Genomic DNA, 25116 nt, shown 5'->3' on the forward strand with positions numbered 1-25116 from the left:
TGTTGCTTGTGTGGATCAGATCGAAGCATTTGGTGACGTTGTTGCTTGTGTGGATCAGATCGAAGCATTCGGTGAATCCTTATAAGTGTTATTTTTTAGTTGTTGACATTTTAATACGAGTTGTTGACATTTGATATTCTCGTAATTGATATGTGAATTATAAGTGTTATTTTTAGTTGTTGACATTTTAATACGAGTTGTTGACATTTGATATTCTCGGTATTCAAATGTGAATTGTAAGTGTTATTTTTTAGTTGTTGACATTTGATATTCTCGGTATTCAAATGTGAATTATAAGTGTTATTTTTTAGTTGTTGACATTTTAATACGAGTTGTTGACATTTGATATTCTCGGTATTGATATGTGAATTGTAAGTGTTATTTTTTAGTTGTTGACATTTTAATACGAGTTGTTGACATTTGATATTCTCGGTATTCAAATGTGAATTGTAAATGTTATTTTTTAGTTGTTGACATTTGATATTCTCGGTATTGATATGTGAATTGTAAGTGTTATCTTTTATTTGTTGACATTTTAATACGAGCTGTTGACATTTGATATTCTGACTATTGAAATGAAATGACACTTATACCCCCGTGTTGACATAATGTGATAGCTGTTGACATTTAGTTAATCTTGTGGATTAGGGGCTGATATTGCATCTCATTTCTCAATTTAGGTAAATAATCTCAACCTAACAGGACCCTATATATATATATATATATATATATATATATATATATATATATATATATAGAGTCCCATTATTCACAAATCCAGTCTTAAAGACCGAACTAGAGACCAAATTTGGGCCCTTAGATCTTAAATTTGATGGATAAGATTAGACAATTAAGAGTTATTTTTCGTAGTTCATTGCATACATAATTTACTTCAACGCGGGGGTATTTACGTCATTTTGTAATTAGGGTAAAAAATTTGAGTTCACAGATTACAAAAAATTAACTCATTCACATTCCACCTCCTCCCCCTTCTTCTCTAAAAACCTCTCTGAAAAAGCAACGATTCTTCATCTTCATCCATCATCTCCGGCCGATTCAACTGAAATCAACGACAATCATCCCCAATTCAACATCTCCATCGGTCGATTCAACATCTAAATCCGCCGATTCAGCATCTAAATCCGCCGATTCAGCATCTTCATCTTCGCGGTACAGACGTCGTCGCCGGCATGAGACAGCATGTGCTGTCGCCAGACTCTCACGGCTGTCACACCCCTTCAACGCCATCACCTCACCATAGCCGCTGTCAGTGAACCATTGTTGCAGATTTGTCGTCGCTGCCACCGTCGATTTGTGCTCAGAGTTTTCTTACTCCATCGCTGTCTATGTCCGCTCGAAGCTACATCATAGTCATCTCCTTCGCGCTAGCTCTGCTCACTGTGTCGCTCGAAATGGTTGACACACGCAAATCGTCGACCGAAGGTGAAGGACGCCTATTACATTTTGGCCGTACGTCTGGTTCAGGTAATACACATTTGATTTTTTGGCTTTGATTTTTTTTAGGAGAGATTACTTCAACATTTGATTGTTGCATAAATCGATTATTTTAGGATAGATTACTTCACATTACTTCTCTGATATTTAAGAGAAATATATCAAAAAGTATGGCTACAGAAATCATCGATTTAGTTCATTTCATGAGGATATTATTTCATTTCATGAGGTTATTACATCATTTCATGAGGCTATTAATTTAGTGTTTGATTTTTCATTTTTTTCGAATTTATGTGGTTAATGTCTGCTTCTGGCTCATTTCTGGACTCATTTGAATTATGTGGCATAAAATGATATGCATCTTCTAAATGTGATTTATTACTTTATAATTTGGAAACATTGCTTCATAATTCAGATTTCAAAGCACAATACTTTAGCCGCTGATTTTAATGGTTGACACAAAAAAAATCGTTGATGGAAGATGAACGACGGTGATTGCGTTCTGGCAGAACGTCTGCCTCAAATAATACACTCTTTTGAAGCTTTATAGTTTTTGAAATTCTAATTTATTTCATCTGTTTTTAATTTGGTTTCTGATTTTCGTCCAATTATTTCATAAAGCAGAGCGGAGGAAGGTCAACGTAGGCGTCAAATATACTCGTAGGTCAGTAGCTAAATCACAACCGGTGGATAAATCAAAACACAAGAAAAGTCCGTTTGATGTTCAGTACTGCAAGCCAAATAAATCCATATGCCAGAAGGTAAAAATAAATTTATGACCTAGTCCTAATTCATGAGATGAAGTTAACTGTGTTGTATGAATTTTATTAACTGTGTTATATGCATATTTTGTGAAGAAATAACAGTTGAATGAACTAACTAACCTATTTGATGAAGTAATAACCTCAGGAAATGAAGTAATATAAACTAACGTGTTTTGTATGCATATTTTGCTAGGAAATAAGATTGAATGAACTAACTAACCAATTTGATGAAGTAATAACCTAATGAAATGAAGTAATATAAACTGACTTGTTTTGTATGCATATTTTGCTTTATAATTACATTGAATGAACTAAATAACTTATTTCATGAAGTAATAACCACATGAAATGAAGTAATATAAACTGACATGTTTTGTATGTACATTTAGCTGGGAAGTATACTTGTAATGAACTAAAGAACCTAATGACAATGTTACAAACTATTTTAATGATGATATAAACTATGTTTCGAATGTTGAATTGTGGTTATGTGTTTCTTATATATAGGTGAAGATGACACAGGAGAAAATCCTCTAACTCACAACGGGGTGAAAAATCAAATGGGAGGAGAGGGATTAAGAGTTTCGGAAGATGTAGTTGAGGCATGGTGACATGGTGATGAGGACATTTGTGCAATCACTTGATGGGCCGTCCCCACGCCCTAACAAATGGCCGGTGCCCAGAATCACGGCTCAGCCCATTGAGATGGGTTGGTGTGTCAAATTTGGATGATTTCTTGTATTGGACAAGTTTGTAATTTTTTTCTTTTTTAAAATGGAGAGTTTGTATTTGGTTATGGGGTTTATACAATGAGGATGGTGTGGTTTACCAACTTTCTCCTACAGTGGAAATAGTTGACTATTTTGGAGAAAATTCAAACGATTTTATTCATGCACAGTAGTTTAAGGAATAATAAACTACTACAATGATGTAATGAATCTCATGGGATGAACAATAAATACTAATAAATATTTGATTACTAAAACACTTCACACAATCTATTCAATTTAAAGTTTGTCAAAAATTTAAACAAATTCAAATTCAGAGTGTAATGAAGTAATAAAACACATGGAATAAAGTAAATAAATACAGTAATGAAGTACGAAACCTTTTTACAAAATTTGAATGACTTCATTCCAATAGTTAATTACTTCATTCCAATAGATTATTACTTCATTCCACTTTGAATTTGAGTTTGTTTAACATTTTTACAAAATTTAAAGCGAATAGACTGTTTGAAGTGTTTTCAGTTTATTACTTCATCCAGTAGATTAATTACTTCATTCCAGTAGATTATTACTTCATTCCACTTTGAATTTGAATTTGTTTAACTTTTTTACAAAATTTAAAGCGAATAGACTGTGTGAAGTGTTTTTCAGTTTATTACTTCATCCAGTAGATTAATTACTTCATTCCAATAGTTAATTACTTCATTTTAATAGTTAATTACTTCATTCTAATAGTTAATTACTATAGTTAATTACTTCATTCTAATAGTTAATTACTTCATTTCAATAGATTATTACTTCATTCCACTTTGAATTTGAATTTGTTTAACCTTTTTACAAAATTTAAAGCGAATAGACTGTGTGAAGTGTTTTCAGTTTATTACTTCATCGAGTAGATTAATTACTTCATTCCTATAGTTATAACCTCATTTAACAAGTTATAACCTCACTTGAAGTTCAATGAAGTAAAAACCTATTTTGATGAAGTGATATACATTTTGACATTTAACAAGTTATAACCTCACTTGAAGTTCAATGAAGTAAAAACCTATTTTGATGAAGTGAAATACATTTTGAATGAATTAATTGCACGTATGAATGAAGTAGTGATCACTCTTTCTTATCTGCTCCAAAATCCTTTAGAGTAATAACCTAGTCGAATGAAGTGATTGAACTATTTGAATGAAGTAGTAAAACAGAAAATGAAGTAATAACTTAGTCAATGAAGTAATAAGAAAGTTAAATAATGAAGTACTTAATAATCTAACTGAATGAAGTAATAATCTAACTGAAAGAAGTAATATCCTAGTTGAATGAAGTAATAATCTAACTGAATGAAGTAATAATCTAACTGCAAGAAGTAATATCCTAGTTGAATGAAGTAATAATCTAACTGAATGAAGTAATAATCTAACTGAAAGAAGTAATATCCTCGTTGAATGAAGTAATAATCTAACGGAAAGAAGTAATATCCTAGTTGAATGAAGTAATATAGAAATCTAAATATTGGAAATATCCTAGTTGAATGAAGTAATATAGAAATCTAACTATTGGCGATTTCCACACTTGTTCTTCTCCAATTCGAAATGCCTTCAATCAACCGCGACGATTGAGGAAGACAACGCTGCTTTGCAGCTTCTTCCTCTTCTCAGTTTTGTATGTATCGTGCTTGTGTGTGTGTGTGTCCGTGTTCCAAGTGCAATTTACATAGCTGTTGTATCAGTAAAAAAAAGAAGAAGATGATGCCTTTAATAAGTCAGATTTGGTTGCATAAAGGTTCAGCTCTTAATCAAAACAAAAGATTTCCAAATTCAGCAGTAAAAAAAATGCACAAGTCATGCATGAACTAGCTAGATCTGCAAATTGAAGTACACACGCAGCTCATTATCCACAAACAAACACATAAACACAATAAACAACAAATCAACAACACAATCCCCAAATTCGACCAGATCGAAGCCAGAAGCAGTACAGAGTAATTGAAATCCGATGCGGTTTCTACAAATTGTACAAACAATCACATCATTACTAATTTTACAAGCACCGATGCCAATTTTTCTCATATTACTTATTATCACAAACAATCACATCATTACTAATTTTTCACAAACAATCTGATTTTCGGCGAAGCGCTTGGAGGCGAGCAAATTAAGGGATTGGTAGGGGTAGTCTCTGTCTGGAATGACGGAGAGAAACTCTTGGCTGACAACACCAATGACTTCGATTATGGCGACAAAAGGGCAATCGATGGAGACGACGGGGCAATTGATGACGACACTAGTGACTCCGATTCAGGCAGATCGCGATTGAGGCAATTGAGGCAACAAAATTGTCTGGTGATGGAGATCAATGAAGATTGAAGAAGATTACGAGAAGGAGATCGGTGAAGACGAAGGAGATTGCAAGAAGGAGATCGATGAAGATTGAATGAGAGATCGGCGATTGAAGAATTGAGAGATAGGAGTAAACACATATTTTATGTTTCATAATATATTGATTTCCCAAAATACCCTTCAGCAAGTTTTTTTGGGATAAAATAATGAAATAATGGTAAATTAATCCTAACCACAAGATTAAGAAAATGGATGGACAATATTTGGTCTCTAGTTCGGTCTTTAAAAAAGGTTCGACATTGATCACAACCCTATATATATATATATATATATAGGTTAGTGATCAAGATATAACCAATCTTAAGTGTATAACTAGAGAACAAATCTCAGCCACACATTTAATGAAATAAATATTATTTATTTTAATAATACAAAATAGGCCAAGGGTATTTTTGGAAATTATATTATGAAATTTAAATATGGCGGTTTTCATTCTCTCCTTCCAAATCTGCGATCCTTTCTTTCTCCTTCCAATTCTGCGATCATGCTTCAGACCAATTGCTATTCCATTGCTGTAATGCACAACATCATCCACCACCGCCTCCCACTCTCTCTCCCCACCGCCGTAGCGACAGCAAAGCTCGTGCCTTCTCTCAGCATCTCCACCTCTTCCCTCATGCAGACCTTCGCCGGCCAAGTCGGGGAGCTCGAGCTCGGGGAATTTGGAGAGGTTAGGGTTCCGCGGTGGCGGCGATGGCTTTGGCGACGACGTCTCCGGGGGGAAGCGGAAGTTCATGGCGTAGGGGTCGACGCCGGAGATGAACTGGAAGGTGAAGAAGGGGATGATGAAGTAGCAGTTGAAGCGGTTGATGGCGTCGCATTGGTCGGGATTGAAAATTGTTTTTCAGTTTGTATGTGCTGCTCCAAAATAAATATTTGCGGTCGTTCATATTATATAAGAGGTTGATAACATTTTCAAAGCGATAGGTCGCTGCCAGCATAAACATATCCCTGCCGTTAGTATCGTGATAAAAAATAGCCCAAGGACATATGTCTATTATCATTTCCACAAGCTCACTAATCCCATTGAATGCTGCGTTTTGTATAGATATTTAAATGATGAGATGTATTAATACTCTTCGTGATATTTTACTTTATACAGAGTTATTGTCCTGGTTTTAGTCTTTTTGTTTTGCTTGATAAATGATAAAGTGTTTTTTTTGTTAAATTTACGGTATGGACTAGATATTCGGTATAATGAAAAAGAGTGTATATGTCGAGTGTTGTAAAAAGTGTATATTTAGCGTACGTATTGATCAAAAGCGTTGTTTCCTGGTTCTGGTTGAATCGAAGCATAAGGAAGTATTTGGTATCAGAACAAACTTGTCCTATTCTTTTCTGATGATGGGAGACTTAAATGAAGTAAGAAGTCTGAGGAGAGGAGCAGGTTCCAGTTGTATAAAGAGTTTTTGGAGGACACATCACTCTTAGCAAGATTTTACTTCACTCTTGTTTACAAAACACATCACTCTTAGCATGATTTTACTTCACTCTTGTTTACAAAACACATCACTCTTAGCATGATTTTACTTCACTCTTGTTTACAAAACACATCACTCTTATTCTGATTTTACTTCGCTCGTGTTCACAAAACACATCACTCTTATTCTGATTTTACTTCATTCTTGTTCACAAAAGACATCACTCTTATTCTGATTTTACTTCGCTCGTGTTCGCAAAACATATCACTCTTATTCTGATTTTACTTCACTCTTGTTCACAAAACACATCACTCTTACTCTAATTTTACTTCACTCTTGTTCATAAAACACATCACTCTTACTCTGATTTTACTTCACTCTTGTTCACAAAACACATCACTCTTACTCTGATTCTACTTCACCATTGTTCACAAAACCCATCACTCTTACTATGATTTTACTTCACTCTTGTTCACAAAACACATCACTCTTATTCTGATTTTACTTCACTCTTGTTCACAAAACGCATCACTCTTACTCTAATTTTACTTCACTCTTGTTCATAAAACACATCACTCTTACTCTGATTTTACTTTACTCTTGTTCACAAAACACATCACTCTTACTCTGATTTTACTTCACCATTGTTCACAAAACCCATCACTCTTACTCTGATTTTACTTCACCATTGTTCACAAAACACATCACTCTTATTCTGATTTTACTTCACTCTTGTTCACAAAACACATCACTCTTATTCTGATTTTACTTCACTCTTGTTCACAAAACACATCACTCTTATTCTGATTTTACTTCACTCTTGTTCACAAAACACATCACTCTTACTCTAATTTTACTTCACTCTTGTTCATAAAACACATCACTCTTACTCTGATTTTACTTCACTCTTGTTCACAAAACACATCACTCTTACTCTGATTTTACTTCACCATTGTTCACAAAACCCGTCACTCTTACTCTGACTTTACTTCACCATTGTTCACAAAACACATCACTCTTATTCTGATTTTACTTCACTCTTGTTCACAAAACACATCACTCTTATTCTGATTTTACTTCACTCTTGTTCACAAAACACATCACTCTTATTCTGATTTTACTTCACTCTTGTTCACAAAACACATCACTCTTATTCTGATTTTACTTCACTCTTGTTCACAAAAGACATTACTCTTATTTTGATTTTACTGTTCACAAAACAGTGAAGTAAAATCACAGCCACAAGTACCCTTCCTTATTCATTCTGCAAATTACTTGCTTTTTACAAAGAGGAGGAGCAACCAAAGATTTGAGCCTCAAAACATTATACAAGCAATATAAGCATGACCAAACTTCACATTTTATCAATTCATCAACACAACTTGGCCATGTATGAGATAATCCCCTTCTTTCTGAAGCATTTACAGTACAGTACAACATTGATTAGTCTTCTTCGCATGCTTATAAAACATCTGTTTCAAAATAACTTGCATCAGAAATAGATATTGTTACTAACAAAATAACTTCTACAAGTATTTCCTCTGTAGTCTGTATTGAACAAAAAAATGCAGCTCTGTTGGAAACTGTTCAATTAGCCTCTGAATGTGTGATTCGCAAATGCAATCAATAGAAGCTCAAATTATTCAAACCAAACCAAACCGTCTCTACACTTTTGAGCTCACCGAAATCTCAAATTTCGAATTTCTTCACCCTTATTTTCTCAATGGGTCGCGTCGACTCTAGCGCCAACCACGGTGGCCTTCTTCCTGATGGCGGCGGCGGAGAGGTCCTGGTGGCCGTACTCGGGGACGCAGTCGGGGAAGTTGAGGCGGGTGGTGGGGCCGCGGAGGAGGAAGAAGGCGGTGTAGTATGCGCGGGCGGCGGCGACGGGGGAGGAGTAGGAGCCCAGCCAGATTCTGGAGCGCTTGTTGGGCTCCCTGATCTCCGCCACCCATTTCCCCCACTTGCGCATCCGAATCCCGCGGTATGGCTTCTTCTCCGCCGTTTGCTTCCGCTAGCTTGGATTCTCGGAGCTCAACCAAGAATTCGTTCTCAAACGAATTGAATTTGTGAATTTGCCAATGAGCAATGACAATTATACCCCCGCCTTGTTATTGTGGAGTAAATTTGTGATTGAGAGAATTAATTTCTCCTTAAATTTAAAAATTACATGTATTAATACTAGCCCTTGATTTTCTTGATCTTGTGGCTATGATTTGTTCTCTAGTTATAGGTTTAAGAGGCTCTTTCCCTAGATCACTACTATATATATATATATATATATATATATATATATATATATATCTATATAGAGTTCCATTATTCACAAATCCACTCTTAAAGACCGAACCACCGAACCATACCAAATTAGGGTTTTTAGATCTAGTTTTTTATGGATGAGAGACACAAATTTATCAATTATTTTCGTCTTCATTACGAGCCTATTTTAATTCGTCCGAAGGTAAATAAGTTATACTAACATGTTACGAAGATTTAACTCCATTCCAGTAGGTTTTTACTTAATTCCAGTAGGTTTTTACTTCATTCTAGTATGATTATTACTTCATTCCAGTACGTAAATGCGTTTTTGCCGTCGCGTGCCGTTCTTTCTCTCTACAATATCTATCACCACCGCCACAACGCTGATATGATGTAATAAACACATGGAATGATGTAATAAATTATTAGAATGAAGTATGTGTAGAAGCATTTGAAGTCCTACCGGAATGAAGTATAAACCTTATCCAATGAAGTAATAACGTTTCTGAATGAAGTAATAAACGCACTTGAATAAATTGCATTTTTTAATGTAAATAAAGTAAAAATTCAGGTCAATGAATTCAAATGAAACATATGTTGAATCATTTCAAAACTTACTGGAAGAAAGTAAAAACATGTTGTAGTTTCAAGGTATTACGTACGGAATGAAGTAATAAACCTATACAATGAAGTAAAATGGGCTTGTAATGAAGACCGGAAAATTTACACAGCAGCACATCTCATCAAATAAACTTGATCTAATGGCCCAGATTTGATCTCTAGTTCGGTCTTTAAAATTGGTTCGACATTGATCGCAACTCTATATATATATATATATATATATATATATATATATATATATATATATATATATATAAAAGCAACCTCTCATAGTGAACTAAGGTTCAATAGAACTTAATAATTGGGATTAGAAAGCTTTGAAAGATTTTATTTTTAATTGTGTATTTGAATATTGGTTAATTTGTATTACAAAACTTAATTTTTAATTATTAATGTTGATTTTTAGTAATTTGAAGCATTTATTTATTTCTTTTGACATAACTCAAGGGTCAGGGGATGTTGCGGGATTTTGATAAAAATACATATATATTAAATTGCTACTCGAATAAATAATGAATAACCATCGAGTTGCCACTATAGCAGTTTACGACCAATTTTGCTGAATTTTACGATCAATTTATATGTTAAAAAATTTATTTAATTATTTGTGTTGGACTTAATCGGAGATGGTCGATGATGATTGGAGAAGATGAAATGGGAATCGAATGCAGCTTGTATTGAGTTGAGAGAGCATTACAAAACTAATTGGGGAAAGCTAACTAATGAGCTGAAACGACACACTCATTTAAACACTGTTTGTAAAGTAACAAACTAATAGCTACTCAATCCTACTGTCAGGATCTAATCTATCCAAGTAAAACATTGAACGGTCCCTGAAGCTCCTCACAAGCTGAATAAAGCTCTCCTTCTTTCTCACTCTTATTTTTCACAACTAAGCAATTAACACTCACAAATCTCCACCTTCATTTCTTAGGTGAATGTATCATTGACTGCAAAAACTAACCAGCCATAGACAAAAAACAAACTTTTCTTTTTGCAGTAGCTTGGTCATCATATTTGCAGGGTTCTCAGCCGTTTCAACTTTGAATAGCTTCACCCTCCCATTCTCCACTTCTTCCCTCACAAAATGTAGTCGCACATCAATGTGCTTGCTACGCTCATGGAAAACTTAGTGCCTCGCTAAACTCAAAGCACCATTATTGTCACAGCCTATGGCAATGGTCTTTTGCTCCACCTCAAAGTCTACAACAATGCCCTTTAACTAAAAGCTTTCTTTTACTGCTGATGTTAATGCAATATACTCAGCTTCAGTTGTGGATAGGGCCACCACATTCTGTAAGCTTGACTTCCAACTCACTGTTGTCCCATACATGGTGAAGATGTAACGAGACTGATATTTTCTTCCTACTAAATCACTATCACAGATCCCACTAGGGCATCTTTCTCACCACCAACACCAGCTTTTAATAAAATCCCTAGATTTCTAGCTCCCTTAAGATATCTAAGAATCCATCTTAGAGCCAACCAATGGTCTCTGCCATGATTGCTCATGAACCTGCTTGTAGTGTTAAATGCCTGGGCAACATCAGGTCTGGTCCAATCATGACATACATCACACTCCCTACAATATTTGCATAAGGAATGGCCTGCATCTCCAACCTTTCTTCCTAATTCTTTGGAGTTTGCTCCACAGTCAATCTGAAATATTGAGCCATAAGAGTTCTTGTCACCTTTAAGTCTTCAGTTCTGAACTTCTTGACGACTCTGGAAATATAGTCATATCGGTTCAACCATAACTTCTTCATTTCCCTGTTTCCAACAATGTTCATGCCCAGAATTCGTTTGGCTCCTCCTAAATCCTTCATATCAAAACTGAGCTCAAATCATCTTTCACCTCTTGAACTTCCAGCTTTTGATGCTCCTGTTACCAACATATCATCAACATATAGTAGTAAGTAAGCAACAACAATGTAATAGCCGGGACTAAGATCTCGAGAATTTTCGAAACAAATACTAGAAGTGTTATACAATTAATGAATGCATAATTTTATTTCTTGAATAAAAGAAATAGTACAAATTTCAGAAAAGAATTAAAGCTAATGAATTTTCCAATGTCATTTAATCTCAAACTAACAATTTCACAATCCTTGTCGACACAAAAAAAAATATAAACCGAGCTACACTATTACAATTCGAGTCCCTAGCATCTATATCGACCTCCATCGCCGAACCGTCTCGGCAAAGCAGCGACGAGTCCGAGAAGCCACGAGAGAGGGCAGCCCCGTAGCAGCCGCAGCTCTTGCCAAAGCACACAAAAAAAGAGAATTAGTTGCATAAATTAAAGACAACTAAAAGAGGTATTTAAAAGGAGAATGTGTAGCCTTACCTTTTCAAAAATGAGGAAGTGTTTGGGCTAAAAGGAGCAATTCCAGCCGGCACCTTCTTCCAGCACCTGCAGGGGCTCAGGGAGACTGTGTTGGACAGCTTGTACTCCCTTCCTGCCTGCCATTGTCAAGAAATCCCCTAGCAAATCCCTGCCATTCTTTGTGCACCTGCAAAAAGGAGATAACTTATGAATGAGCCAAGGTACCATACAGCACAGAACAGCCACTACCATGAAACACTAGAAATTGTTTACAAAAGGGGCTCAGGGTACAGTGTTCTGCAGAGCTGCAAGAGAGCAGCCAGCTGCCTAAGCTTTTTTTCAGTCAAGTACAGCAACCATTGTGCAGCTTTCAGTTACCAGCTGTGCATAAATATGCCACACCCCTCGGTTCTATCTTTCCTTCCACCACCACAAAATTTGCTCAGCCTCATATCAGTTTGAGCAGCAAGGAAACGAGTTAAGGAGAAAGAGGGAGAACCGAGGCAGTGAGGAATCGAGCAAGAGTAAGAGTAGCTCCTCTTCAGTCACAAGAGGTAAATCCTCAACACCCTTTGTGCATCTTTTTACGCAAACACAGTAGGTAGCACAGAATAAGAACTTAGAAGGACATAGAAATCATGCTTAGATCTCTTAGCCCTTCAATAAACATGATAGGAAATAGCTAACAAGATGATACCACAGTATAGCCTCATTACTACAAGCTTCGTTGGATTTAAGAAACAATTACCACAAGCTCAACCCCTCCATGAGATTCAATCCTCCATAACAGAATCTAAGAAAATCCCCAATGCTAAGTCACAGAAACATAGGAATTTGCCGGCTCCTTTTCACACCACTAAAAGGAATAAAGAAGAAACTTAGCTTTGGGAGGGGTTGGCGACGGAGGAGCTGCTGGGCAGCTGGACCGTCGGGGTTCGGCCCGATGCTCGGCGGAGGAGCATTTGCTGCTGAAACCATGGGGCATCGCCGCAGCGTCGGCTAGGGGGCAGAGGGTCTACCCGACGGCGTTTCGCGAACACGGTGGTGGTGACAGCTCGCAGCAAGCCGGAAGTTGAGAGGGGTGGGCAGGAGATGGCGACGGCGTAGAGGGAAACGCCGGCGACGGAAGGCGAGAGATGAGAGGAAGGGGGCCAGGGTTCCCGATTTCTTTTTCTTCTTCTTTTGTTTGTGAATTGGGGGAGAATGAGGAAGAATGGGGAATGGGGGCCGATGCATTGGAGGAATAAGGAGGTTTGGGCTTGATTTCTTTGGGGCTGATAATTAATTAAAAAAAGGGGATGGGCCTGTAAATAGAAATAAATGGAGAGAGGAGTATAGTTTGGGCCACTTTATTTCTTTTGTTTTGGGCCTGAATTAATTAAGGGGAAAAGACCAATCATTTAAACTGGACCGAGATTCAATCGACGAGCTTGAAAATAAATTTGTGTCAGGAAGGAATTGAGTTAAGGAATTGGGCTTGGAGCTTAATTAATTTAGTTTCCTAAGCTGCGGAAGAAGAGGATTTATGAGCCGTGATGAAATAGTTTTCGATAAAATAATTAAAGCGGACTTTAATAGTCACAGTTTTAATTAAAGAATTTAGATCTCTAATTTTTGAAAGAAAGAGATAAAATAAAACAGCACACGCTTAGGCATGCATTCATGCAAGATAAGCATTTTCTTTAAAAAGCCTAATTTAAGTATATTCAACTTTGTAAAGGAACGTCGTCATTCGACGCGTAATCCCAGGACAGAAAAGCACCCGTTTTTGCAAGAGTTAAGCAATTGAGGTGGGGTTTCTCTTCCTTCTTTTAAAGCATGCTTTATGTGAAAATATGATTATTTGAATGAGTTGTCATGCCATGTTTTATTTTATGATTGCCTATCTGTTGGCTATGCCAACCCAGTTAAATCGAATTCGGGTCCCAGTAGGTCAGTAAATCCTACTCGGACTAGTGTACACATAGGGACCGTGAGCTAGCGCTAGGTTGGCCGGTCCGTGGGTCGTGAGCTAGCGCCAGGTTGGCCGGCCCAGTGGTCGTGGAATGTGGCCACATTCCCGATTCACGCAACTGATGTGGCATATCATCAGAAGTTTAAGAGACTGCAGTCTATTTTCAGAAAGAAATAATAGATTTTAGTGACCGGGATAGATTTTCAGTAAAACCCCGCGTTCACTCAGCTTGGCTGACAACTAAAAGAAAATATTTTCGGCATGAGCCCACTGAGTGCATCAAGTACTCAGCCCTGCATATTGTTTTCCTTAATGTGCAGGTTGATTGTTGTCAAAGCCGAGGAGGTGTTGGGACAGAAGACCAAATAAGTAGGAAGGTAGCGGGTGTAGTGTGTCTTCATACATACTACATCTGTCTTGGTACTCTTCCGTTGCGCAAATTCAGAACATTCATTTAACAAAGACAATTTCTCATAACTACTCTGATTCAGCATGATTTGTACCCTCAACACACTTCAGACAATGTTTCTTTTGATTTAAGCATCTTATGATGAGTTGAGACAGTTTCAGTATGTTTTAGTCGCGGTAAAGCTACACTTTCTTTGACTAGGGAGATGTGGTCGTGACAAACAACTCCCATTTTCTTCTTGATATACACACATCCATCACATTTGGCTCTCACAAATCCATTTCTCAACACATGATCATCAAATTTTCTATGCCATTGTCTACTAGCTTGCTTAAGACCATATAAACTTTTCTTGAGCAGGCAAACCTTATCCTCCATCCCTGGCTTGACATACCCTTCTGGCACAAGTATAAATTGTCTCCTCTAAATCTCCAGGCAGTTTTTACATCCAACTACTCAACTTCCAAATCCATCCTTGCATCCACAGCCAAAAGAATTCTAATTGAAGTGTGCTTCACCACATGTGAGAAAAACTTCATTATAGTCAACTCCATGCTCCTGTGTGAACCCTCTAGCCACCAATCTGGCCTTAAATCTGATATGTTCATTTTCAGCTGATTCAATTTTCTTCTTGAATATCCATTTGCAGCTCACCAACTTTCTGCCCTCCACTTTATCCACCAGAATCCAGGTACCATTTTTGATGAGAGAATCAATTTCATCAATCATTCCTTTCAACCATCTATCTCTTTCCTTGCAGTTCATAGCGTCCTTGTATGAGATAGGTTCTGAGAACTCTATCTCTTCTGCCACACATAAGGCAAAGTATAACATTTCTAAGTCTGCATACTTGGCTGGTGGCTTAATATTCTTTCTTCTGACTCTATCCCGAGCCAGATGGTAGTCTCTGATATCAGGCTGCAAAGGCTCATTGTCAACCTCATCATCAGACTAAACCATTATCACATCATCACTTGGTTTCTGACTTTACACCTCAAACTCAGTGGAAAAATTGCTTTCATGCATTAAAAGGTTACATTTTGATTTTGGTTGAGCATGTGCATGTAGGCATGCACAAACCGACCCGGCCCGGCGGTTAACCGTCGGTTCGGGCCCGCCGGTTCATGAACCGGAACCGGGCCCGGAACCGGCGGGTTGAACCGGCAGAAGGGTTGAAGGGTCGGAAGGGCCGGTTCAGGTTCGGCAATATATTGAACCTGAACCGGCGGTTCAAAACCGGCGGTTCGGCGGTTCGAACCGCCGGTTCAAAGGATTAAATAGTGTTTCGTAGGTTAGGGGTTCGTAGGGTTCGCGTAGGGGTTTAGTATAGCCGTTGGAACCGGCGGTTCGCGGGGTAAACCGCCGATTTGAGGGGTAAACCGCCGGTTTGTCGGGGTAAACCGCCGGTTCGGGAGCCGGTTTCTGACGGTTCCGGCAACTTTTCAGAGGCTAGGCCGTAGGGTCAGTGTGTAGGCCTGCAAAACCGGTCAGAAACCGCCGGTTTTCGGTCAGAAACCGGCGGTTTTCTGACGGAAACCGTGGACAACCCGCCGGTTTAGGGTTGAACCGCAAATATATTTTTGTATATGCAAAAACAATTACATAATTGTATTTGTATATACTCTAGTCGATGAAGTATATTTCTCTATACGGCTAAATGAGGGAAACTTTTGACAATTCTACTATATTTGTTGATTGTTAGACGAAACTCAACATTTAAAGTTGAATTGCTAAAGGTGTCCTTAATTTAGTTATGTAGAAAGATCTTCTTCGCCGGTTAAGAGTATATATATAATACACTTATACGTTTAAGAACTTCAACATCGTTTCTTGTCATTTGTAATTAGTTCTTCACTAGTAGTCTCATTTGTATTTAAATTTTGTTTAAGACTTCAAGACCGCCATATGTTTTCAATTTGTAATTGTTGTAACTTGTAACGTGTAATTTGTAAACATGCAATTTCAATAAAATTGCAACTTTATCCGTATTTTTTTCAATTTTATTTACTCACATTTCATAAAAAAACAAACTTGAAAAGTGTAATGTAAGTTGATTAAAATTGAAAAGTTGAAAAATGCAAAAAAAAAAAAAATCGTCGAACCGTCGAACCGGCCCGGAACCGGCGGTTCAAGCCGAAAACCGGCGGTTTTGAACCGCCCCGTAACCCGCCAGTTTTTTGAACCGGAACCGGAACCGCCGGGAGCTAGGCGGGCCGGTTGAGGTTAATACATTCCCCGACCCTTGAACCGCCGGTTCATGACCCTGGACCGGCGGTTTTCGACCCTTGTGCATGCCTATGTGCATGTCCCGAGGTTAAAAGTCCTTATAGACTAATTGGCCATGGCCATCTGGTGTCTAAAGGAAAATTAAGTCTACTTAACTAAGTGGTGCAAGCCATTTGGGTTTTGAGGCAACTTGGTATTCCCTATCTAATGAACTTTGTGTTCTTTGGTGATTAGGGATGTCTTGTAGGCGATGATGATGCAACAGCTGACTAAGGCTCTCTCCATGTGCTCCTAATGAGGTCCAAGGTGGAGAATGTTGAATATTAGTGGACCTAATTGGTCTAGGACTTACATTTAATCGAATTGGGCTTGCACTAATTTATTTAAATGTGTTGGCCCAATCCTTGGTGAGGGCAGCCCCACTGCCCTGTCCAGCCCGTCACTTACCTGCCTATTCCGATGCCTGTCATGTGGCTGATCCACCTGGATCACTAACACCAGCCGTTGGTTCTAGGGTTGTGTTTGTTGTGTGAGTTAAGTGTATCTGTCTTTTCCTTGACTCTCATTCTATTTACTCATCCCTTTCTCTCTTTTGGCGATGATATGTTATTCCTTCTCTCTACACTCTTTCTCGACACCTGAGGCGGTTACCGCCGGTCATCTTCTTCGATCTTCAGTTTCCTCTGATGATTCTCTATTTTAGTGAGATCTATCTGTGAAGATCTTGAGTTAGGTCACTACTTCGGTTTCCTTCCGAGATCTGGTGTTGGATCTGACCTTGTGGTTAGATCGGCTTGTGTTTGGTGCTGGTTGTGAGAGATCATGTGTTGTAAGTGTGAGATCCGTGAGTTTGGTGAAGATCCTCGTGTTGAGAAGGCCGGAGCGGGTGGCGATCGGTGAGGTAGTGGCTACTGACTGCTAAGTTTAACGGTTCTCCTTCGGCGACTCTTGGTTGAAGCGTGCGGGGAGGTTCTTGGCCCTGTGTAGTCGCTGTTGCGACATGAGCCACATCCATGCATCTTTGACTTCTTCCTTTTGTCTTTCAATTTCTGGTTTAGATCCTTCTGGAGAGATTCCTTGTTGTTCTGATTCTGGTACTTAGTGTGCAGGGTTTAATTGGCGGGAGCTTAAGGTCCAAGTGTGGTAGAAGACTTGAATGGTTTCGATTGTCATTTCTTGTACTTAGTATTCATATTTCCTGTATCCTCTTTTGTATTTGGCTTGTATCTTCTGAGATTAGCCATCTCAGTAAGCAGTGTAACAAAAGAGGTCCCGGTAATTAGTGAATCCATGGTGGTTTTATCCCTACACTTTATCTTCTTCCTCGAGCTTAACATCGATATTCTCGAGGTCATCTATTGCTTTGCTGAAATCCTCCAACTCCTCCAAAATATTCCTCTCCTCCGTGAAACGATATGAATACAATCGCTGCTTCATGAATAACCGGTTTGCAAGCGATTTAGTCATATACAGTTCCTCGCATTTCTCAATAATACCAATTGTTGTGGTCTCTTTAGACACCTCTCGCATAACCTTATCACCAAGACTTAGAACCACCACGCTATGCATTTTAGCGAGAACCTCCGCTCGCTTAATCTTGGCTTTGTCGTCGAGAACCACCTTGGATCGTCTTTATTTAGCGCATCCGCCAAACCTTGCTGAATGAGCATCGCTTGAATCTTCATCCTCCACAGACCGAAGTCGTTCTTACCGGCAAATTTCTCAGCTTCAAATCTTGAAGCCATTGTAGTCGACCTAGGGCTCAATCGATCCAAAAAAGAACGCCACCTCCTTCAACACTTCCCACAGACGACACCACTTGTTGGATTTAATCGGAGATGGAAGATGATGATTGGAGAAGATGAAATGGGAATCGAATGCAGGTTGTATTGAGTTGAGAGAGAATTACAAAACAAATGGAGGAAAGCTAACTAATGAGCTGAAACGAGACACACTCATTTAAACACTGTTTGTAAAGTAACAAACTAACAGATACTCAATCTAACGGTCAGGATCTAATCTATCCAAGTAAAACATCGAACGGTCCCTGAAGCTCCTCACAGGTTAAGTGAGCTGAATAAAGCTTTCTTTCTTTCTCACTTTGAATTTCCTAGTACTTAGTAAACAACGGCTAGAGCAATTAGCGCTCACAATTTGGGCTTTATAATGGCACCATTGAGTTGCCACTATAGCAGTTTACGATCAATAAATACTAATTTGATGGATGACACTTGTTATTACTCATGCAATGCATATTTCTTTTTTATGTGCACATTAAGGCAAGATATAGGACAAGAAAATGTCTAATTTCAACAAACACTTTGGCCATATGTAATCCAAATTTGAGGTTCGTTTATTCGAAAGTTTTTTCTTTTTAAACATGCACAAGTGGTTATGTGTGTGCTTTAAAAAAATGTTTATATAGTTTGGACTTTTCTGAATTTATGATTGGATCTGATTTTTCTACTTCAAATCTTCAATTCTGTACGGATTAATTTTGTAAATATAAAACCCAAATTTTGAATTATATACTACTATAACATATTAAAAATTATTTAAATGGAGTATTATAATTAAATAAATTTTTTATTTAAATGTAGTATTATAATTAAGTAAAATATTTTATTTCAAAGCTTTAACAAGTGAGGCTGAACTAGATTTAATTTGATTTTGAAAAATTCATAACAAATTCAAACAGAACTACTAGTAATTTTTACATTTCGACTTTGATCGTATACTTAAAGTGTTGTAAATTAGTCATAACTACTAGTGGGCTATTGAAACGTCACCTTGTTTACTACAAGAGTTTATTTTATTAGCTAAATAAAGCTAAATTTTTGGATGCTGAACCTGATTTTTTATTTAATCCTCGCAATAACTTTTATTTACTTGGATATCAATTTGGCATCCGGATATGACCAAAACAGAAAATCAAGTGTGATATATAAAATTTTACATTCGTTCAACAAGCCTGTCTAGCTTAGTTGGTATAGCGCTAGGCTCTTAATTTTGTGGTCGGTTCGAGCCCCACGGACCACGGTGGGCGATTTTGGAATTTTTTTAACTCCTTTCTTACATATTTGGGTAACTCAGGGTATTGAATTCTTTTATTTTTAATGCAAACTTAAAATTCGTCTAAGAGAAAAACAAAATACAACAGTGAAAAGTATAATTATTTGTTGTGTTGACTTGTGTCCATTTTAGTTTTAGTTGTTTGTTTATTACAACCATAAAATATTTCCATTTTTGCCTCCATAAATGCCATTTGCACATTTGTTGTTCCTTATAAAAAATTAAATATTACCAAAGATATATGATAAAATAAACTACTTTTCACTATTTTCAATTTTTAACAATTTTTTTGTCAAAGAATATTTTAGTGCACCATTTCTGGCTCTCTCCTCTCCTTTGCAAGGAACCAGGTAAGAGATCCTTTAGTGATAATGTGATGAACCTTATAAAATACAATGTGACAAAAATATATAATGTGATGAAAATACTTTTTTCTCATTAATTTCGGAAAATAAACTTATGGTGGGATGGAGTGGGATGGAGGAAGTAGGGGTGGGTAGGTACGGTATACCTTACTGAAACCACTATACCGTATACCTTACCATAAATATGGTATGCGAAAAAATCATACCTTTACCTTACCAAAGTTTTCCGTATACCGAATTTCGGTATACCTTATTTTCGATTTGGCGAATTTCCATACCGATACCGTACCGAAGTTCGGTATACCTTACTTTTGCGGTATACCTGACTTTCAACATCAATTAAAATAGAAAATTTGAGTTTTTAGAATATTATTTATATTTTAGAATTTAAAAATTATATTGAATATATTTTATTCATAATTATATTTATATTGCACAATAGATTTTATAATAAAAAAAATTATATAAAATATATTTTATATATAATTGTATTTATATTTTTACGGTATATACCTTAATTTACGTTATATACCGAATTTTGGTATGCTGCGGTATACCGCTGTATTTGAAAATTCGTATCGTTACCTTACCGGAGTCTTTCGGTAAGGTATCATACCGTACAGAAAATCTCGGTATACCAAAAATTCAGTATTTTCGATATTTTTTCGATACGAGATGGCCGGTATATCGGTATTTCAGTATTTTTTCCCAGCCCTAGGAGGAAGTACAAAATATACTATAATCCCTCCATCCACAATAAATAGATTAGTTTTACCATTTTGGACCGTCCGCCAAATTAATTATACCCATTTCTAAATAGGGATATTGTCACCTAATGTCATTTAACTTTAAAAAAATTAGGTTTTTCCCACGAACTTTGAAATTGGCAACTAATATCACAAGCTTTACTCCGGATTTGTTATTTCCCACAAACGAAAAAATCCCGGCAAATAATATCATGATACAGATTTTTTTTTCATAATTTCTCGACAACAACTTCGAGAGTTTCAAGATTTTCAATAATTGAGAATAGTTTTTCTTGAAGTGCACCCTCCAAATTTGTTCTTCAATCTATTAATATAGCCGCAATTTTTTCACTGGTGGGAAATAATATACTCAGAGTAAAGTTCGTGATATTATTTGCCAATTTCAAAATTCGTTGGAAAAACCTAACTTTTTGAAAGTTCCATGATATTAAGTGCCAATATTTAAATATGAAAAGTTTTAAACAATTAAATACTACTCACTAATAATGCATGCAGACTTCAAACTCTACTAACATTACCTCCATAATTTTTTCTACTCACTCTTTTACTTTCCAATTGCGTATTAATACAGGTGTTGTTATGGAATTTGGGGCAAAACTAAACTATCATTCTTGCTTCTTCAAACTATCATTCTTGCTTCGACAGACTATCATTCTTGGTTCTATAAACTATCATTCTTGTAGTTGGAAACTATCATTCTATGAGTTTCAAGCTATCATTCTATGGGTTGTGGACAACTAATGAAGTGTTCAGGGACTGATGTGTAAAAGCTCAGGGTCTAATATGCAAATTCTTGTAATTTCTGTTTGAATTTTCCCTTCAAAACTTTGTATATAGAATGAGAGGAATGAGTTAGAGTCTCGGCTTCAGGGATCGAGCTGTGTAACTAACAAAAGTAAAAGAGAGTTCTTCATCTTGAGTTAGTTGGAATTCTTCCAGAGATTCAATAAAAGTTCTTCACCGTTTCTCCTTGAGTTCATAAATTCTTGGTTACTCATTTTCAATCAGCATTGCGTGTGTTGTTCTTATTCGTTCAAGTATTGATCTTGATTGTGCTCGAGATCTGAAATTGATAGCGTTGAGCTGCTGTTTACAAATTAGCGCCGTCTGTGGGAACGAGAGAAGACGACGCATTCAAGTATGCCTACCGCAAAATTCGATGTTGAGCGTTTCACCGGCGAAAATGATTTTGGCCTTTGGAGATTGAAAATGAAAGCTGTTCTGATGCAGCAAGGTGTCTGGGATTATGTCAAATCCAAGATGGACAAGAAGGAACTTCAGGGGGTGGATGCGGGGAAAGCGCAGGAGCTGGAATATAAGGCTTATAGCTCAATCGTATTATGCCTCAGTGATAGGGTTTTGAGGGAAGTCCAGAAAGAAGATGATGCCGCAGGAGTATGGGAAAAATTGGAGAAAATCTACATGGAGAAGTCGATCTCCAATAGGTTGCATCTCAAGCAAAGATTGTTCAACTTTAGATTCTCGGACTCCAAGAATCTGGCGGATCAGCTGGAAGATTTTCGAAAATGCATAGATGATCTTGAGGGTGTTGATGATCCTATGAAGGATGAAGATAAAGCACTGATGTTGCTCAATGCTCTGCCCCCGAATTTTGAACAATTCAAGGACTCCATACTTCTAGGGAGAGATTCCAAGGTGACTTTGGAAGAAGTTTATTCTGCATTAAAATTGAAAGGAATGCAGAAATCCATCAACAAACCGATTGATCAAGCAGCTGAAAGTCTGAATGTGAAAGCAACCTCAAAGAAGCCGTTCAAGTTCAAGAAACAATCATCTGATAAGTGGAAGCCAAAGTTTGCAAAAGATGGAGATCAAAAGGAAACAAGAAGCTGTTTCTAGTGTAAAAAACCAGGACACATCAAGCAGAATTGCTTTGCTTGGAAGAAAAAGCAAGCTGAAAATCATAAGGAAGAAGGAACTGCGGCAATCACTGAAGAAATTGAAGAAGCTAGAGCTCTAAATGTGGTCCAGAGAAGTCCTATTTCCAAGTTATGGATCATGGATTCTGGCTGCATTTTCCATATGTCCTCAAATCTTGAATGGTTCATGGATTTCAAGGAATCTGATGGCTCGGTGCTGCTGGGAGATGATCACGTTTGTGATGTTAAGGGTGTGGGGAAGATATGTTTGAGGATGGATGATGGATCTATGAGAACTCTCACTGATGTGAGGTACATCCCATCCATCAAAAGGAACCTGATATCCTTGGGGCTTCTTGAGAAGAATGGCTATCGATTGACTCTTTTTGGTGGAGAGATGCTTGTTACAAAGAATGGGAAAACGATCATGAAGGCTATCAGAAACAATGTGCTCTATTATCTACAAGCTGAGGCAGTGGCTGGTTTGGCTAACTCTACTTCACAGATCATCAATTGGCATGCTAGGCTGGGCCATGTGGGAGACACCAGGCTGACACAGCTGGTAAAGCAAGGCATTATTCAGATGGATGAATCTGGGATACAGAGAGCCATTGGATCATGTGAAGAGTGCATTCTTGGAAAAAGCAAGAAGCTACCATATGGAGTAGGCAAACACAACTCAACAGAGCCTCTCCAATATGTTCACAGTGACATATGGGGCCCTGCACCAGTGAATAGCATTGGAGGAGGCAGGTATTTCTTATCCTTTGTGGATGATTTTTCAAGGAAGGTTTGGATTGTGATCATGAAAGATAAATCAGAGACATTTCAAAGATTTAAAGAATGGTGCACTGAGGTTGAGTTGGAGAAAGGAAAGCCATTGAGATGTCTAAGGACTGACAATGGGCTGGAGTTCTTATCCCATGAATTTGATGAGTTCTGCAGAGCCAAGGGTGTGAAGAGACATAGAACAGTCCCACACAACCCCCAACAAAATGGGGTTGCAGAGAGGATCAATAGGACCATTCTTGAAAGAGTCAGATGCATGTTGATAGCCTCTGGAATGTCAAAGCCTTTCTGGGCTGAAGCAGCCTCCACTGTTGTTGTCCTGATCAACAAATGCCCATCAGCTGCTATTGAGAATCAAACCCCAGATAGTAGGTGGTATGGCTCTTATGGAGATTATTCCATATTAAGGCCATTTGGGTGTAGAGCATATGCCCATATTAAACAAGGAAAGTTAGAGCCAAGGGCTCTCAGATGTGTGATGATAGGCTATCAAAAGGGGGTTAAGGGCTACAGATTATGGTGTTGTGAGGAAGGAAATAAGAAGGTGGTGATCAGTAGAGATGTCATCTTCAGGGAGTCAGAGATGCCTTTCCTCAGTTCACAAGTCCAGAGAATTCAGATTGAGGTGGAGAGTCAAAAAAAAAACCTCATCAGACACATCAGACAATAGCAGATCTCCTGAACCTCAAACTGACAGCAAGACTCCAGAAAGATTGATAGCTAGAGACAGGGCCAGAAGAAATATAAAGCTGCCCTCAAGATTCAATGATTTTGATATGATGCATTATGCATTGGCTATAGCTGAGGAGATGGAGTATCATGAGCCCTCAACTTACAAAGAAGCAATAAGAAGCCCAGAGAAGGACCAGTGGCTATTGGCTATGCAAGAGGAGATAGATAGTCTGTACAAAAACCACACCTGGATCTTGGTATTAAGACCCACTGATCAGAAAACAGTAGGTTGTAAATGGATTTTTAAGAAGAAAATTGAAGCTTTCAACAACAACCAAGTCAGATTTAAGGCTAGGTTGGTAGCCAAGGGGTTTACACAGAAGGAGGGAGTGGATTACAATGAAATATTCTCCCCCGTGGTTAAACACAGCTCCATTAGAGTTCTTCTTGCTATAGTTGCCCACAGAGATTGGGAATTGGAGCAACTTGATGTTAAAACCGCTTTTCTTCATGGAGAGCTTGAAGAAAAGATTTACATGGAGCAGCCTCCTGGTTTCATTCAACCAGAAAACGAAGGAATGGTGTGCTTGTTGAAGAGAAGCTTATATGGTCTCAAGTAAAGCTCAAGACAGTGGTATCTGAGATTTAATGCATTTATGCAGAAAATTGGTTTTGAAAAATCCCTATATGATCATTGTGTTTATGTTAAGAGAAGGGATGGAGTTGCTGTGGCATATCTGTTGTTGTATGTGGATGATATGCTAGTCTCAGCCAAGTATAAGGAAGAGGTGGAGTTAGTGAAGGCAGATTTGAAGGCTGAATTTGATATGAAAGATCTTGGGAAGGCAAAGAAAATTCTGGGCATGGAGATCATGAGGGATAGAGATCAGAGGAAAATATGGCTGACTCAGAAAGACTACATCAAGGATGTTGTTCATAAGTTTCAAATGAACAACAGTAGACCAGTGACTATTCCCTTGAGTCAGCAATTCAAGCTCAGCACAAGTCAGAGCCC

At 37.6% G+C, this 25116-nt stretch overlaps 1 protein-coding gene across 1 annotated transcript; it reads right to left on the minus strand.

Moving 5' to 3' along the window:
* Positions 1–1056: 1056 nt before the first annotated feature.
* LOC121760645 (ethylene-responsive transcription factor RAP2-13-like) lies at positions 1057–8733 on the minus strand. Its single transcript, XM_042156284.1, has 3 exons — positions 8512–8733; positions 5836–6103; positions 1057–1298 (listed from the first exon to the last, which is right to left on the minus strand). The coding sequence occupies exons 1-3, from the start codon at positions 8731–8733 to the stop codon at positions 1057–1059; spliced, it is 732 nt and encodes a 243-aa protein (XP_042012218.1).
* Positions 8734–25116: the final 16383 nt, after the last annotated feature.

This window comes from Salvia splendens, chromosome 13 (assembly GCF_004379255.2).
Source record: "Salvia splendens isolate huo1 chromosome 13, SspV2, whole genome shotgun sequence".
Taxonomy (NCBI): domain Eukaryota; kingdom Viridiplantae; phylum Streptophyta; class Magnoliopsida; order Lamiales; family Lamiaceae; genus Salvia; species Salvia splendens.